This window comes from Crocodylus siamensis, chromosome 1 (genome assembly GCF_052110815.1).
Source record: "Crocodylus siamensis isolate JL-2025a chromosome 1, ASM5211081v1, whole genome shotgun sequence".
NCBI lineage: Eukaryota > Metazoa > Chordata > Crocodylia > Crocodylidae > Crocodylus > Crocodylus siamensis.
The window spans coordinates 106,917,008-106,931,792 of NC_143395.1; the positions used below are offsets into that span (position 1 = coordinate 106,917,008).

A 14,785-nucleotide genomic window follows, 5' to 3' on the forward strand; every position below is an offset into this window, starting at 1 on the left:
GCTGAACTCTTACCTGGCATAGTTAGTACACAGCAAGTATGGATGAAGCCCCTTGTAGTCTGTTCAGACCCAGCTCAGCCCCACGGCACTGGATGCAAATTGTCTTTGTCCATACTTGCGCCCTGACTGTGTTCAGTACCAGTTTGTCTAATTGGTTACTGATATCTCTGCTCTGTAACAGAAGGTCTTGTCAGATGAAATGCTTACATCAGTATAATCAGCACTGCACCAGTGTAAAAAAAGTAGCAGATGACCAATCCAAACTCCTAAACCAAGGAAACTTCACCACTGCTGAAGAATTACTCCTGTAAGAATCAGGGATAAAACTCTACAGGTGCAACTAACACTGGTTCACATTTGATTTGTCTGCATCCATTTGAGGTTAGCTGTTTGCTAACAGCTAACCAGGTCTCACCTGTTCTCCTATCAACTAGGGGCAAGTCACAGGGTTAGCTGTCATGCCTTGATCTTGGGATTGGTGCACACATCCATTCCTGATCCCAAGGTAATGTACATCAGCTTACAAAACTGATATAAGTTATCAGAGGTATATGTCTGTCTCTCCCTGCCCTTACTGTAGATGGGACATGAGTGCTTGATGATGATCACAACATTGAATTTATCAGGGACCAACTGTCAGTCCCATAGCAACTGACATGAGTGGAAAAGGCTAAAGTCTTTAAAATGTGTCTTGGGGAAATACTTGTAATGCCATATAATGTCACTGCTTTAACCAGGGTCTGGTGTCGTGAGGAAATGTTGTAATTGGTCTTAATACCTGTTCAGCTAGACAAATACTTTAAAATCAGTCGAAAGATAGTGTATATTTAATGAAGTTTAATCTTTTTTTATGGAATTGAGGTAGTGTTGAATCCTGTTCCAAAAAATACTTTTCAGCCTCCTTGAACTGTTCCTAAACAGCTTTAAAAAACAGTTTAAATTGATTGCAAATTTTCTCGGTGCAGATAAATCCTGTGTGACTGATTCATGCAGTTAGGTCTCCAAGTAGTTAATCATAGTCTGTGTCTTTCATAGAAGTGAGCAGTAATTCTTACTATACAAAGCAGAATTTCAGCTTTTTGATTAAATGAGTTGTCAAAGCCATAGAAGCAGGTAGTATATTCCAGGACATCAGTTATAGATTAACTGAATATTTGGTAAATGAGGCAAGGCTGAATATTTGTACTGGTGTAATAACTAGATCTGGGAAGAACTTTTCAGTGACGAAATCTCCTTCATGTTTAATTTTGAAAACAAAATACATCTTTATGCCTATATATTGGTACTGGGAAAACAGTCAAGGAAATGTTTTACATGTACACATACATGTTCCTTTGCCAGTCAGCACTTTTCATTAAAAACAAATTTAAAAAAACAAACCCTAAAAATCATAAACCCCAAGCAAATTCAAAAATCAATTCCTTATGTTGGTTTTATTATCCCAAAGACAGTACCTGAATATTTTTCCAAAATTCCTCTTAGTACTTACATCAAGGACTTTAATCTGGGTTTCATACAAGCTCTTCACATTTAGTTCCATGTTAGAAACACTAAGTATTAGCTGCTGGCCTCTAAAGGTAATTTTATGACAGAGCAGTCACCTGGTGATTAACACAGCTGAACTTCATCTACATTAGTGCTTGGACTACTGCTAATACTGATGCAGGTAATCCACCCCTACAAAACAAGTATAATTTTGAATCATAGAGCATCTTAACAGGGGTAAAACAGGAACAAATCTTTAAGCTTTCTCATGTGTATAAGAATAACAAAAGGAGGGCCTTGTAGTATATTCTAAAAGGGCAGATTGTAGGTCCAACTAATGACCCTTGGGCATTGACAAGCGTGCAGCTCCCCGCTGTAACTCATGGCGCTTCCCAGGAAGCACCATGGATTACAACGTTCCCACAGATCCAACGGACATTCGTTGTTGAGTCTGGGGGGTTAGGGGGTTGAGCTCCAGTTTCAAGCAGCAGCATATCCACAGCTACTTTCCCCTAGCCCAGCTCCGGTGCTACCTTCAAAATGGGAGGGGGGGGACGGGAAGGGAGGAAGCTCAGTCTGGAGTTTACCCAGCTCACCCACCCCACCCTCTAGCACAGGCTGGGCAAACCCCAGGTGGAATTCCCTACCCACTCTTCGCCCCCTCCCATTCTGAAGACAGCACCAGGATCCAGGCTGTGCTACATCAGCCCAGCCTTACTCCCAGCCTGTGCTGACAGACATTAATGAAGGTACTCCACTTGGGAGCGCCTTCATCTGAATCCTCATATAACGAGGGTTCAGATTGTCGTGTAACTGGGCACTTTTAAAATGCTCTGCAGTCGCATTCTTCTGTCAGGGCATGGCAGTATAGTGCTTCAGATGCTGATTGCGTAACAAAACATCACTTCTGCCAGTGCCCGTATTCACTCATTCGAAAGCTGAGAGCAATCTATGGCCATGTACAGGCATTCAGTTTCTTCTGGGACAGTCACTGCTCCCCGAGGAGAAAGTATGAATGTATAGATGTTCAGGATATTTCCCCTAGACCAAAGGTGGCCACTCCAGGAGAAAAATAACCCATGAACAACCCAGGCTAAATCATTCCCAGGAGAGTTTTTCCTGGGAGAGCAAATGTCTGTACATGTTCCCTTCTTAAAGAAGCACAACACAGTCCTCCAGTTTCCCAGGGGTACTTTGCTCCCCACTTCCCCCCCAGGAGACAGTGCTTCGTTTGGGCTGAAGTTTACTGCTCCAGCCAAACAGGGAGCAAAGCATACCTGCTTCACAATTCCCACATTGTGCTGCAGGGAGACACAGGCTGACCCTAAACATTCTGGGTCAGCCAATCAGGTCTGTCCTGTACACTGCTGCTGTCTGTCTCCAGGCAGACTGAGGGAGTCTGCAGAGTACACTAAAATGTGTGTACAGAGGCCCCCTGGCTATGAAGTGTCAGCACTGCAAGTTTTCTGCTCCTCAGGGCCTCAGCATTCAAGTCTGCTCAGGTAAGTTTTTTTAACCAAGAAATTAAAGTCACATCCTAAATCAGGAAGTGGCAAAAATGATTTTCTCTTGTTTTTGATAGGTGACCTGGAACAAAAATTTGAACTGGAAATAAGCCCTCTTTGTAATCAGCAGAAGGACACGATACCTAGCATACAAATTGGTGAGCTTTACTTTCATTCTTTTGTCTTCTCCTACCTCCAAACTCCATCCTAGTACAACCCATGATCAAGTAAAACCTGGACCATAATATAGGATGCAGCAGAATTTACCTACCAAGCAGATCACAGGACTCTATAGAAAAGCTGAGTGCATTGCTCCTAGGCACTGGGCCTGGTTTAGCCTTACTGCCACTCACTCCCTGAGCTAAGGCCTGACACAACAATAGCTCACAAGGGAATGAACCTCACAGAAAAAGTCAGATACTTGCAGCCTGATCCCACATACTGGAATACTTAGCTGTTTGAGAGAATTAGGACAAGTGGTCCCAGAGTTGTGTAAGCATGATGCTTCATGATACCAAGAGGCATCATGAAACCTCTAACACGCTTAGCACCTGCCACCTTAGGGTAGCACAGTCTTTGCTTTCTGTTCTAACTTCCTGCAACAATACCCCCAAACAGGCCCTGTTCCAATGCTCAGGCTGTGCAGTGGGTCACATTAGCTAGCTGAGGCAGTAGCAGCAGGACTATTTTAGTAATCCACAGAGTGTTTCTAGTTCTCTAGCATCCCCTTTGTTTTCCCTCTCTCCTCCTTCCTCCGAGTTTTCACATGTAGCCATCCCACAGTCTGGTGAGCTGCCTCCAAAACAAAACTGCATTTGAGCAGAAGAGAGAGGAGAGGCTTCCCTCCTCATGGGAGCTGGCTGCACATCCTCTACAGCTGCCCCAAGCTGAAGAGTGGGAGAAAGCTTGAGTTAAGAGCAGTGACTCCAGTGCACTGTGTGCGGCCAGCCCCAGAAGCCTAAAAGTTACTTTTCTTCAGTGTTTACATATAAGCTTCTATAGTTCCATACCATGTGCATGGTAAATTGTGGGGGCAGCTATGTAGCCTCTTAGATGCTCTGATAAATGATCACAACTGAGCACTTAGGCCCCCTCAACAGTTTTAGGTATCACACAATTAACTGGTTAATTGCACAATTACCTTGAGACCAGCTACACCTGCAAAGTAACTATCAGGCTATAAAAAGCTCCAACCAGCTATAAAGTTAGACGTCAAAAATTTGTATTAACTTTTTAGCTGGTTGCTATTGAGTTTTAATTTGCATATGTAGTAGGGTCTCCCCTGTGGCCACAGGGGTGCACTATGGCCAGTTGGCGCTGGGAGTCCTGTAACTGAGGGGACTCTCAGCACCCCGCAGCTGCCAGGATCCAGAGTCCTACAGCTGCAGGCACAGTGTGCCTCATGATGCTGAGACCCAGCTGTGTCATGGCAGCCACAGGGCACAGCTGCAATCTCCCAGCCTCAGAGATTTCATGCATACCTAGGTCGTGGGAGCTTCATGCACCCCATGGACCTGGGAGATTGCAGCTGCTGCATCTCCCAGCCATGGGGGTTCATTGGGCTCCCCCTGCACTGGCAGCAAGGCACAATGGGATCTCATTGCATAATCCCATAATCACACCTCCTGCCATTATGTGAATAGTGCATTAGATGCTATTGTACCTTTGCCTGTACACATAGATGGGCCCATATGTTACTAATGTTTCCTCCTTTTTCCTTCTCCCACTCAGGGAAATCATGAGGCAGGAATAACTTCAGATCTAAAGTATCTGATATTCAATAACTGGTTTGTACTTCTCCTCCTCCCCCCTCCCCCACACACACAGTTGCTTAGAGTTGGACAATTTATTTCGATGCACTGAGGTCAGGTTCATCTTAATGAATACAAGACTTATCTCTCAGATCTTTTCTCCCAGAGCAGATGTTCTAGCAGGTTCACTAAGGGTAAGGTCCCAAAACCAGGACAAAAATATATTAAGTCGTTTAAGGTATGCCTGCACTGCAATGACTGCAGTTCACATAGACATATGTGTGACAGTTTTATATTACTTAGCTCAGGTACTGACAGCAGTGCAGCCATGGCAACATGGAGCTCTGTTTAACCTAACCACACAAGTCTTCAGCCCACCCTGAGCTCCCAGCCACTGAAGCTACAGGGTCAGCTAGCTAGCTAGCTCTGATTTATCTCCATGTGCCTGAGGTTGCTATGTAGACATACCGTAAGGAAGGTAAAACCAGCAAATCATGGGACCTCCATCTCTTCACACGGCCAGAAGACTGTTCAGACCATATAGCATCACCATTCCTAGCAAGTCTTGCCATGTGACAGTGATGTAAATGCCAGACCTTTCCCAATTTACATATCAGAAGTCATTTCCTTATGGTCTAGATATGTGATACTTACCAGACTCATAATTTATATCAGTGTAGAGAAACCAATATGTGTTATACCAGTGTTTGGAGTGGACAGAGAGTCAGCTCTCAGGATAGCCGCTGAAATAGGCACCATTACCATACCTTGCCACTAGGTGGCAGAGGCACCTGTAATAGCCTGTTTATATTTAGCCTGTCCTGGGTGAGAAGCAGCTACCTGACACCTGTATCAGTGAAACACACAGTGATGTAGTTTTACTTCTGATTTTTCCAGATCTCTTCACTGAATTCTGGTAAACTAGTATAAATTCATGCAGTGTGTGTCCAAACTTTGTTTTACCAAGGTAAATGGTATACGTCCAGATCCCTAGTAAGGTTAGGATTGTGCAAGAGGGAGTACACTCAGGCATCTAGATTTGTTCATCCAAAAGATTGCTTCACTGCACCTGTTGTTTAGGGTAGTTGTACCGTGGCATGTCTGAGAGGCAGTACTCATCAGCACCACCAGCAGACAGTAAGAGCAGACAGGGGGTATCAAGCTGCCTTAAAATCTAATTCTGGCTTTGACGTTCCATCTCTGACCTCGGATAGCCTCAATTTCTTTATCTGGAAAGCAGGAATTAGCATAATCCTTCATAGGTATTTTGTGATGAATAACTAGGTTCAGAAGCTCTTTCAGGTTATTGGATGCTAGCTATCCTGGTTTGTCTTAGTTCACTAACAAATAAATATCCATCTGGTATAGACAGAAATTTATAAAGAAGACATGGACTTTAAAAGTATATTTACATACACAAATACATATATGTTGTTTATTGAATTAGATATAATTTTTCCAAAATATAACATCCTCTATGAAAATGCATATATATTAAATGTGTATTCATATGTTTATTTAAAATAAGACACAACCTTGTTAATCAGCATTAATTCACACAGTCTGTTTGCTGTGCCATTATTCTCAGCCAGGATTGAATAGCAGTGTTGTATTGAGGTCTGATTAAACATTAAAACTTGCTTAGTTGTGTGTAATACTTCTTTGTCTAGCAGTCAGTGTTCTGTTATGCTTTGTAAAACACTTGTCTGATGAACAGACCATGCTTATCCTGCCATTGCTTTGGTTCACTTATTTGTGAGATTTTTTTCATCTGCAGCAGGTTTTCCAGCCAGCAGTGCATATCTGTGAGCATTTGCTTTACTGCATTATTTAGAAATGGGTGCAGTAGCTTGTTTCAGGAAGATCCAAAAGCAGAACTAAAAGGCATTGTTTCTGCTGCCCGCTTTTAGGATCAAATTAAATCACAGCCTTGAATCACTGTCTCAATTTTTGCTTCCATTAAAATGATTTTCGATCATCTAAGATTATATCAAACCTTCCTCAGTTACAGATGTAGTCAAATATTCACTATCCATGTGTGCTTTGCAAACTCCTTTCTCCCTGCTCACAGGCCAGCAGAACAATACCCTCCCAATATTTAGAAGCACTTGATCATTTTCCCTGTGTGGAATGAAAAGCCACCATACAGCTTTAGACCGCTATCCTAGTCTCTGTGCTCCCATACACAAAGGGCATTCAGCGTGGAAACAGATGGACCATTTGAAATATTTTGTGCTAAAAAACATAGCACTTCAGCTCCAGGACACATGCACAGCCCCTTATTCCTCCCAGTTGGAACCAGGGTGTACCACAGGGGCACTGCAGCTGTGGCCCTGCTTTTTCAAGGGCACTGCTGCTGTCTAGGTTGGGACTTTTGGGAGTCAGGGTGCTTCCTCTGCTTCAAAGCCCAGGCCTCCTGGCACTTGAAGCACCCTGGTCACTGGGACTCCAACAGGTTTTGTTTCTGGGTCAGAGATTTTCTAACATGCAGCTCAGAACCAAGAATCATGACATACAAAACAAATGCCGAAAGAGAAGCCTGTCTAACACAACTATTCAAGGGAAAGACAAAAGTCAGCTGCTTAAGAAATATAACATCCTCTATGAAAATGCATATATATTAAATGTGTATTCATATGTTTATTTAAAATAAGACACAACCTTGTTAATCAGCATTAATTCACACAGTCTGTTTGCTGTGCCATAATTCTCAGCCAGGATTGAATAGCAGTGTTGTATTGAGGTCTGATTAAACATTAAAACTTGCTTAAGAAAAATGCCTTCTAACACTAGCTAAAGAAAAATGGTACAGAGGAAGTGCTAGGATTATTCAGGGGTGTAGGTTGTAGCCGTGTTGGTCTAAGGACATAGACAGACAAGGTTCTTTGGGTGAATCTGATATCTTTTATTAGACCAACTTAAATAGTTGGAAAAAAAATGTTAAGCAAGCTTTTGGGTTCAAAACCCAAAAGAATCTGAAAGCTTGCTTAATTTTTTCCCCCCAACTATTTAAGTTGGTCTAATAAAAGATATTAGATTCATCCAAAGAACCAGGATTATTCAGGGATATTACAGGACAGGAGGTTGCCTAAGGGGTGAGCTTGTATTTTAGATTTCACTATATTATACATGGCAAAAGCTGGTTACCTTTTAACATAAGCAGTGGTTCAAGTGGGTGCATATTACACAGTCCACCGGTTAGGGGAAATGGGTTTACTGTTATTTCTCTTTGGGGTTTTGAGACCTTAGTCACTTCCAGTCTCCTGACCTGTGCTGCTGGACATTGATTTGGTTAATGATTTAGCTCCTGACATGCTTTGCTTCATGTTTTCCCAGGCTTCATGTCCTACATTGTAGAGCCACTCTTTGAAAAATGGGCCCAGTTTACTGGAGACACTCCCCTCTCTGAAAACATGCTAAGCCATCTCAGGAGGAACAAGGCCAATTGGAGAAGTTTGCTCCACAAGCAACACAGCAGTAGCAGGAGTAATGACCACTCAGGTCAAGTGACTGAAAATGAGGACCAGACTTTAAATGAAGGGGACACCCCATAGTGCCAGCTTTGCACTCTTCCTTATAGTACTGCTGTCTCTTCCTCGCTGGTCACAACAGTGAACAAAACCCCAAGGACCATGAGGCCATCAACAACAGCATGGAATGGGAACGACAGGGGAAGCAGAAGCTGGAAGGGTCCTCGTAAATAAACCCACTTGAATGCTGGGTTTGGTTTTTGAGCTCCTTTGACTTCCCCACCCTCCTCCTTCTCTTTCTACATATTTCTGAAGCCATTCATCACTTCTGATCATTAACTGCTTGAATGAGAAGCTGAGCCAGTAAATGGCTACCAAGTAACACGGGAGGATTACAGAGAAAACATGAGAGAGAAAAGAAGCGCTCTTGGCCGTATTTCATTCACCATGGGTCATAGTGTGACACATACCTGTATGTAGGCCTGGAGCACCATACAGTTTCCAGTCTGGCAGCTGGGCTGCACATTAAACCACCAGCATCTTCAGAACTCTGAGAACATCGGTCGAGTATGAGCGCACACAGGAGAGAGAAATCTTGTTATTTTAATAATTCAAAAAAAAACCTTTTTAACTTTTGTATTCTGTGCACCAGACAACAAATCCAAAACCTTTGGACTGAGGGTGCTCTATGTACACAAAACTCAAGCATGACAAGATTCATTTTTTAAGTCATTTTTATGCCACTTTAGGTAGAGTGACATCTTCTCCCTGCAAGGAACAGCATTCCCTAGCAAGTCAAAGGGAAGGTGTTGTACAGTCTAAACCTTTGCAACATAATCAGACCTTTTTGATGACTCTGTTTCAATTATATGTTTATATTCACACGTGTACATTTTCTGTAAATATAAAGCGCTACTGATTCCCATGCCAAAATACTGAAGTATTATGGGATTGCTACCTGTATAAACAATGGCACTGTGAACAGAATACTATTAGTTTTAATACAAGAGAAAGCATTTGTAAATATGATATAGAATTTATTAATACACTATTGTTTGCAGATAAAGGCCTTAACTTTTAGCATCTTTCATCTTCTGATAGCTGCCAAAATCATATCACCATATATATGATTCTGAACTGCCTTTACATTTTCAGCTGCCCAGCAGAATGAAGTCTGACAGGGCATTTTTTGGAAACTTCACATGCATTCCATATGGACCCATACCGTTTAATCCATGGCACAATGCACACTTCTAGAAGATGCTTCACAAAGCCTGAAGTTCTGATGTTTTAAAACACAGCAATATTACACAATCTATTTTACAATTCAAACTGGTAAACCATGTACCCATGGATTCTAACTAAGTAGCAGAGTGGTCTACAAAATCAAAAACATCCAACTGAGGTTCTTATCCAGATATCTTGGCAGTTCTGGAGTATAATTGTTTTCTCAAATGGTGCCAAACTATAATTTCATCTTGTATTGTATTGATTTTTTTAATCTTTCATAAGGTGACCAGCATGTAGGTATGGTTCTTGTTTCCTTTTCATGAAAGAAATGCTTTACCTGGCTTTTATAAATTTCACTTAATGAAGGAAAATGCTTTGTAGCCAATCTAGTAAGCAAGATCCTTCTCCCTCATAACTAATGCTAATTACAGTTAAGGTTTTAGCTTACAGGGTTTTTGAAAGATACACAATATTTCACTCCATGAACCACCTTTGTTGGGGCATTCTTTCAATTCCTTTCTTTAACCTCCTCCTTTCAGATAAGACCTCTGCCTGGGGTGTGTGAGTAATCATGTGAGTAACATGTTTGGTTTTCCTTTCGTGTGTGTTATTCTGATAGCAAGTGCAATGCTATTACATTACTATTTTACCACTTCAAACAATGTTTTTGTTTATAACTGAACTAGCTCTAATTGTTAAACACTTGTATTACGTGATGTGATTGCTATGGCAGGCAAACAACTTAAGCCAACGTAGATAAGGGTTAAATTTATAAGAAATGTTCAAGAAAGATGAGTTTACTTTCAAGTAAAAGTGCTAGGTAACAATTATTTTAAGGTGTTTAGATAAAAAAGGTTCACATTAATAAGAAATCCAGTAAAGGACACATTAGTAATATACATACAGAATCAATTAACAGAAAAAGTGACTGAAACACAAAGTAGAAAGATGAAGTTCAGGTGTGTGGAAGTGTGACTCATATTAGGCCAGCTAGCTTTCTCCTATCATTGTGTAGATTTATGTCAGCAAAGTATGGACAAATGAGAATGTTCTTGTTTCTTCCAACTAGGACACATACCTCACTAGAACTCACTGTTTAATCTTGCTAACAGTTTCTCCTAACAAGTAAGGGAGTAGTAAACCTAAGGAATAGGTCAAAGTTACCTCCGTTTCCAAAACACTTGCATTTTCAACTGTACCATCTCGGGTGGTGCAGAAACAAGGTCCTTTCTAGTGTCCAAGTTAGTCTCTACTGCTGCATCTTACTTTTCCTCTCAGTATTCCAGAAGTTTAGAGCAAGGCAGTACCTGTTAGTCACAGTATGCAGCCCACGGAGGATGTCACATGCTAGCACACTGGCAGGTTTTCAAATGTCTAAAGAAGTTAGGAAAGAAAGAAAATGTCTCTTTCCCCTTTTTGGGTGCTTATTTTCAGTAGTTATCTTCAACTCTTTTCCATTTAGTTGGAAGAATTAAAAAAATGTTTTGTGGTTTAGAAACAAGCCTATTCATTACTGTACCCCAATAGCTCTAGTACAAACTGCCTAATAATTGTGGTAGTTCTTCAAACCCAGTGAAAGAACTTTGTATGCTCTTAGTTATGCTGGGATGTCAACCTGGCCTTTTTGTTACTAGTGCATGGACCTGTTACTCAAGTCACCCTTTTCAGGTTAAAGTCCCTAACTAGAAAAGTTGCTCTCATGAAAATGGGGGTGGCCTTTTTTTATTTTTGCATGAAAATTAAGTACACATACCTGCCTGGCTGCAATATAACTACTCTTGCTAGTGAAAGAAATTCAGGCTGACTTTGTGGCATAAATCAGTTACAGGCTACGCAGTTTGCCTCAGGTGCTCCCTAAGGTTCACTTCAATGGAGGAAGCTATGAAGCTAGCCCTTGGCAGCAAATACCTGCCAGCCCAAATGACTGGGCTCTGTGCTATAAAGTGGGATTTCTGGGTGAGTTCCACCAATAGTTTTCCCATGAAGAAGCCAGACTGCACTTTATGAACAATACCACCAGCAATTAAATATATACTGTTGTGATAAATACTTTACCTGGTGTTTGGTTCAGTAGCATAACTGAGGTGGAACAACTAGGGTATTAGGCCCCAGGTGTTGATTTAAAGGTGGGAGGCAATCTGGCTGCAGCTGCTGCCCTACGCACAGTTGCCACCCAGGGTACAGAACTGTCCGGTTATGCCTCTGGTCTGCTGTAGAGCATAGAAACGGCCAACGTGAGAATGGGGCAACAGAATAGAGATGTAGTAAAAAGATAAACATTTGCACAGCATGGACTTTTGTCCTATTAGCCACATTTGACACTTTATAAGAGACCTATGTGAATGAATTCATGTTTCATTTAAAGGAGGGTCTGTTTGGTCTGCACAGCAACACATTAAAGAGTTTTCTGGCTTTCTTTGGTTTTTAGATGCATGTTCTGACAGAAGTACAAAACACTTGCCAGAGGCTGAAGCACTCTCAATTACACTACACAAAAAATCACTACTTGTCTTGGTTAAACCCCATACTTGTTTAAGGGAAAGATTATATACAGCCTTGGGTGTGACTTCCGTAATTAAAAACTAATTAAAGCAAAGAAATTATAGTTTAATTAGACTATTATGCCTTGATTCTGGAAGGCACAGAAGGCTTGTAGTTTTGTGGCATGAAAGCTCTAAAGAGCAGCACAGAAGCAACATGCAAGTCACCAAAGATAAAAAGGAGGGTAATAAAAAAAAACCTCATGACCTGGAGTGCGGGAGAGCAAGGAGATAAGGAACACAGAGCACTGTTTGTAGCCAAAGGCTTTTTTCTTTATAATGTGGACAAAATAAATGTGAGAAAAGTAGGCCAGTTAAGAGCAGCAGCCAAGAGCACTTGTACACATGATATAAATTGGCCGTTTTTGCGGTTTAATTACGTCACGCTGTACATGTGTGGGAGTTTCTTATGATTTAAATGAGTTTTCTACGTTGCAAACTAAACCACATCCTCATGTAGTTTAATTTGCAACATAGCTATTTGTAACGTTACAGACTTTGAGAGCTGGCAGCCCCTATCCCCTCCCCACCTACAGCTGCAGGAAAGGTGGACTGAAGGTAGAGGTGGCGAAGGGGCCAATCCTTTTTTTTTTGGTGGAGACTACCCATGTCTCCTGCAGCTGGGGAGCGAGCTGCCAGTGGACTGAATGGCTCCTGAGCTGCAGTGACCCCAGTCCTTCCTTCTGTGGCAGCAGCACCCCCTGGGACCACCTGGTCGGGCTGCTAGCAGGCAGATGCTGCCCCAGCTTGGGCTCAGGGAACAGTTGGATCAGACTGGGTGCTGCCTCCGAGCTGGGGCAGCACCTACCCACTAGCTGCTTGCCCGAGTGGCCCCGGGGAGCACCACTGCCATGAAGGAAAGGTCCAGGCCTCCCCATAGCTCAGGGCCTGCCACCAGCAAACCCCTTGGCTGTGGGAGAGGCAGCCAAGCTCCACAAGAAAAAAAAAAAAAAAAAAGGATCAGGCCCCTCACCGCTTTTTTTTTTCTCTCAGTGGAGCCTGCCTGCACAAGTTGTTGCTGTGCTGAGTAGCCCCTGAGCTGCAGGGAGGCCTGGTCCTTCCATCTGTAGTGGCAGCACCCCCAGGGGCTGCCCAGGTGCGGTGCTAGCTGAGCGGGTGCTGCCTCAGCTTGCAGGCAGCACCCACTGGATCCAAAAGCAAAGTGCTCAGAAGCTAAAAAGAAACACAGCTTACTGTGTACATCACAACTGAAGGAAGAGCCTGGGATAAAATTCCACATCACCACTAGAATAAAGCAAGGACACGACTGAATTGGATTTCTATTGACCTAACCTAGATTATGGGACCCTTCAATAACTTGTATAAACAGGGTTTTGGATAAAAGTGGCAGCCTACAAATCAGCATTAAAAAGGCTGTGGCTCCAGGCTCCCAAACCCATAAGACACAAGATTGGTTAGCTGCCTCTTCAGCACACTACGAAAAGAGATTGCCATATGGATTAAGCAACCCAGATATGTACCATACATCATTCCTAAAAAAAAAAATTACCCCAAATAATTGCTGAGTCAAGGTTCAAACCACCAAAAAAGGGAATTCCTGGTATTTTAAAATAGATGACCCAATAACTCTTTTCCCTGCATCTTTAATTCCAATGCTTGTTTTTAATCTGTAGTGAATTATTTAAATATATTTATGTCTCTACAGGAAGCGAGAAATTCCATTTACATCATTGGTCATACACTAAATTGAACAGATCATCTATCACACTGTGCTTCTCATTGACTCATTTAGTCTTCAGTCAAATCTACAACCAAGGCCAAGGCGGGGAAAGCCCCAGAAAAGCACTCCTCCTAATCATGGCTGAACACCACGCACAAATTGTGGCAATGCTAGTTGTTGTTAGGCTGGTCAGTCCATGTACCAACTACAATTTATTCCCTAGTGATATGCAGTCTGGGTCACTCAACTGATAGACGTGAATGCAACCTTCTCTTCTCCCCCTGACTTGGGTCACAGAAAATCAGTACTTGTAATTCGTTAGTAAATATGCATAAATATTAGTCTTGTGTATATTTTACTGTATAAGATTAAATCTGGAAGCAACAGATAATGCCATTACAAAACTTTGGGGCAACTTATAGTGCAAGAATATTTAATTGTTTTATTTTCCCTCTGATACCAAAATCATTGTCACTATGACCCGTCCTATATTTTAGGTACACAAACTTTAAATGCAGAGCATAGAAAGTTTGACTTGGATGTAAAATATATTCTTTTAATCATTGAACACAAACTGTATAGAAATGTCATGTTTATTGTAAAACACACTGTATGCACACACCCCACCTTATCCATCTATACAGGCTAAATCCTGCTCCCATTAAAATCAAAGTCCATTGACTTCAATGGGACCAAGATTCAGTCTGTGTGTGTATATATATATATATGTCATATGCATCAAATTGAAAGGAAGCAATAGGTTGTGTGAAAATGCTGTGACTGCTATGCAGTGATGCCAAGAATTAAACAAGAGACTTAACTGTATCTTTTTTAACATACTGCTGTAAGTATTCATCATGTCAAAGGATGACAACTAATAAAAAGAATTACAGAAGAATAACGTGTCTGAAATTTATTGGAAGAAGAAAACAGTTGTCTAGGAAACATTTGCTTAGTGCTTCCTGAATGTTCTGGCTTGACAACGCAGTCAGAATCCTTCCCCCAGCCACACAACCAGTTCACCAATACAGAGCTTAAGTGGAATTGCAAAGTTAAACTCCATGAGCTACAGTAGGGATAAGTGACGATACAAGGACAAGGAAAATTAGCCAACTGCTCCTGT

At 41.8% G+C, this 14,785-nt stretch overlaps 1 protein-coding gene across 3 annotated transcripts in view; it reads left to right on the top strand.

Annotated features, from left to right (window-relative positions):
* PDE7B (phosphodiesterase 7B) overlaps positions 1-14,557 on the top strand; it is a 315,205-nt gene extending 300,648 nt beyond the window's left edge. For 2 of the 3 annotated variants that reach the window (XM_090039867.1, XM_090039854.1), the window contains 2 exons: positions 3,068-3,148; positions 8,078-14,557. In XM_090039867.1, the coding sequence (XP_089895993.1) occupies positions 3,068-3,148; positions 8,078-8,295 (299 nt within the window). In that variant the 3' untranslated portion in view covers positions 8,296-14,557. The remainder of the gene's footprint in view (positions 1-3,067; positions 3,149-8,077) is intronic. The other variant, XR_016441412.1, reaches the window with a different exon arrangement.
* The last annotated feature ends 228 nt before the right edge of the window (positions 14,558-14,785 follow it).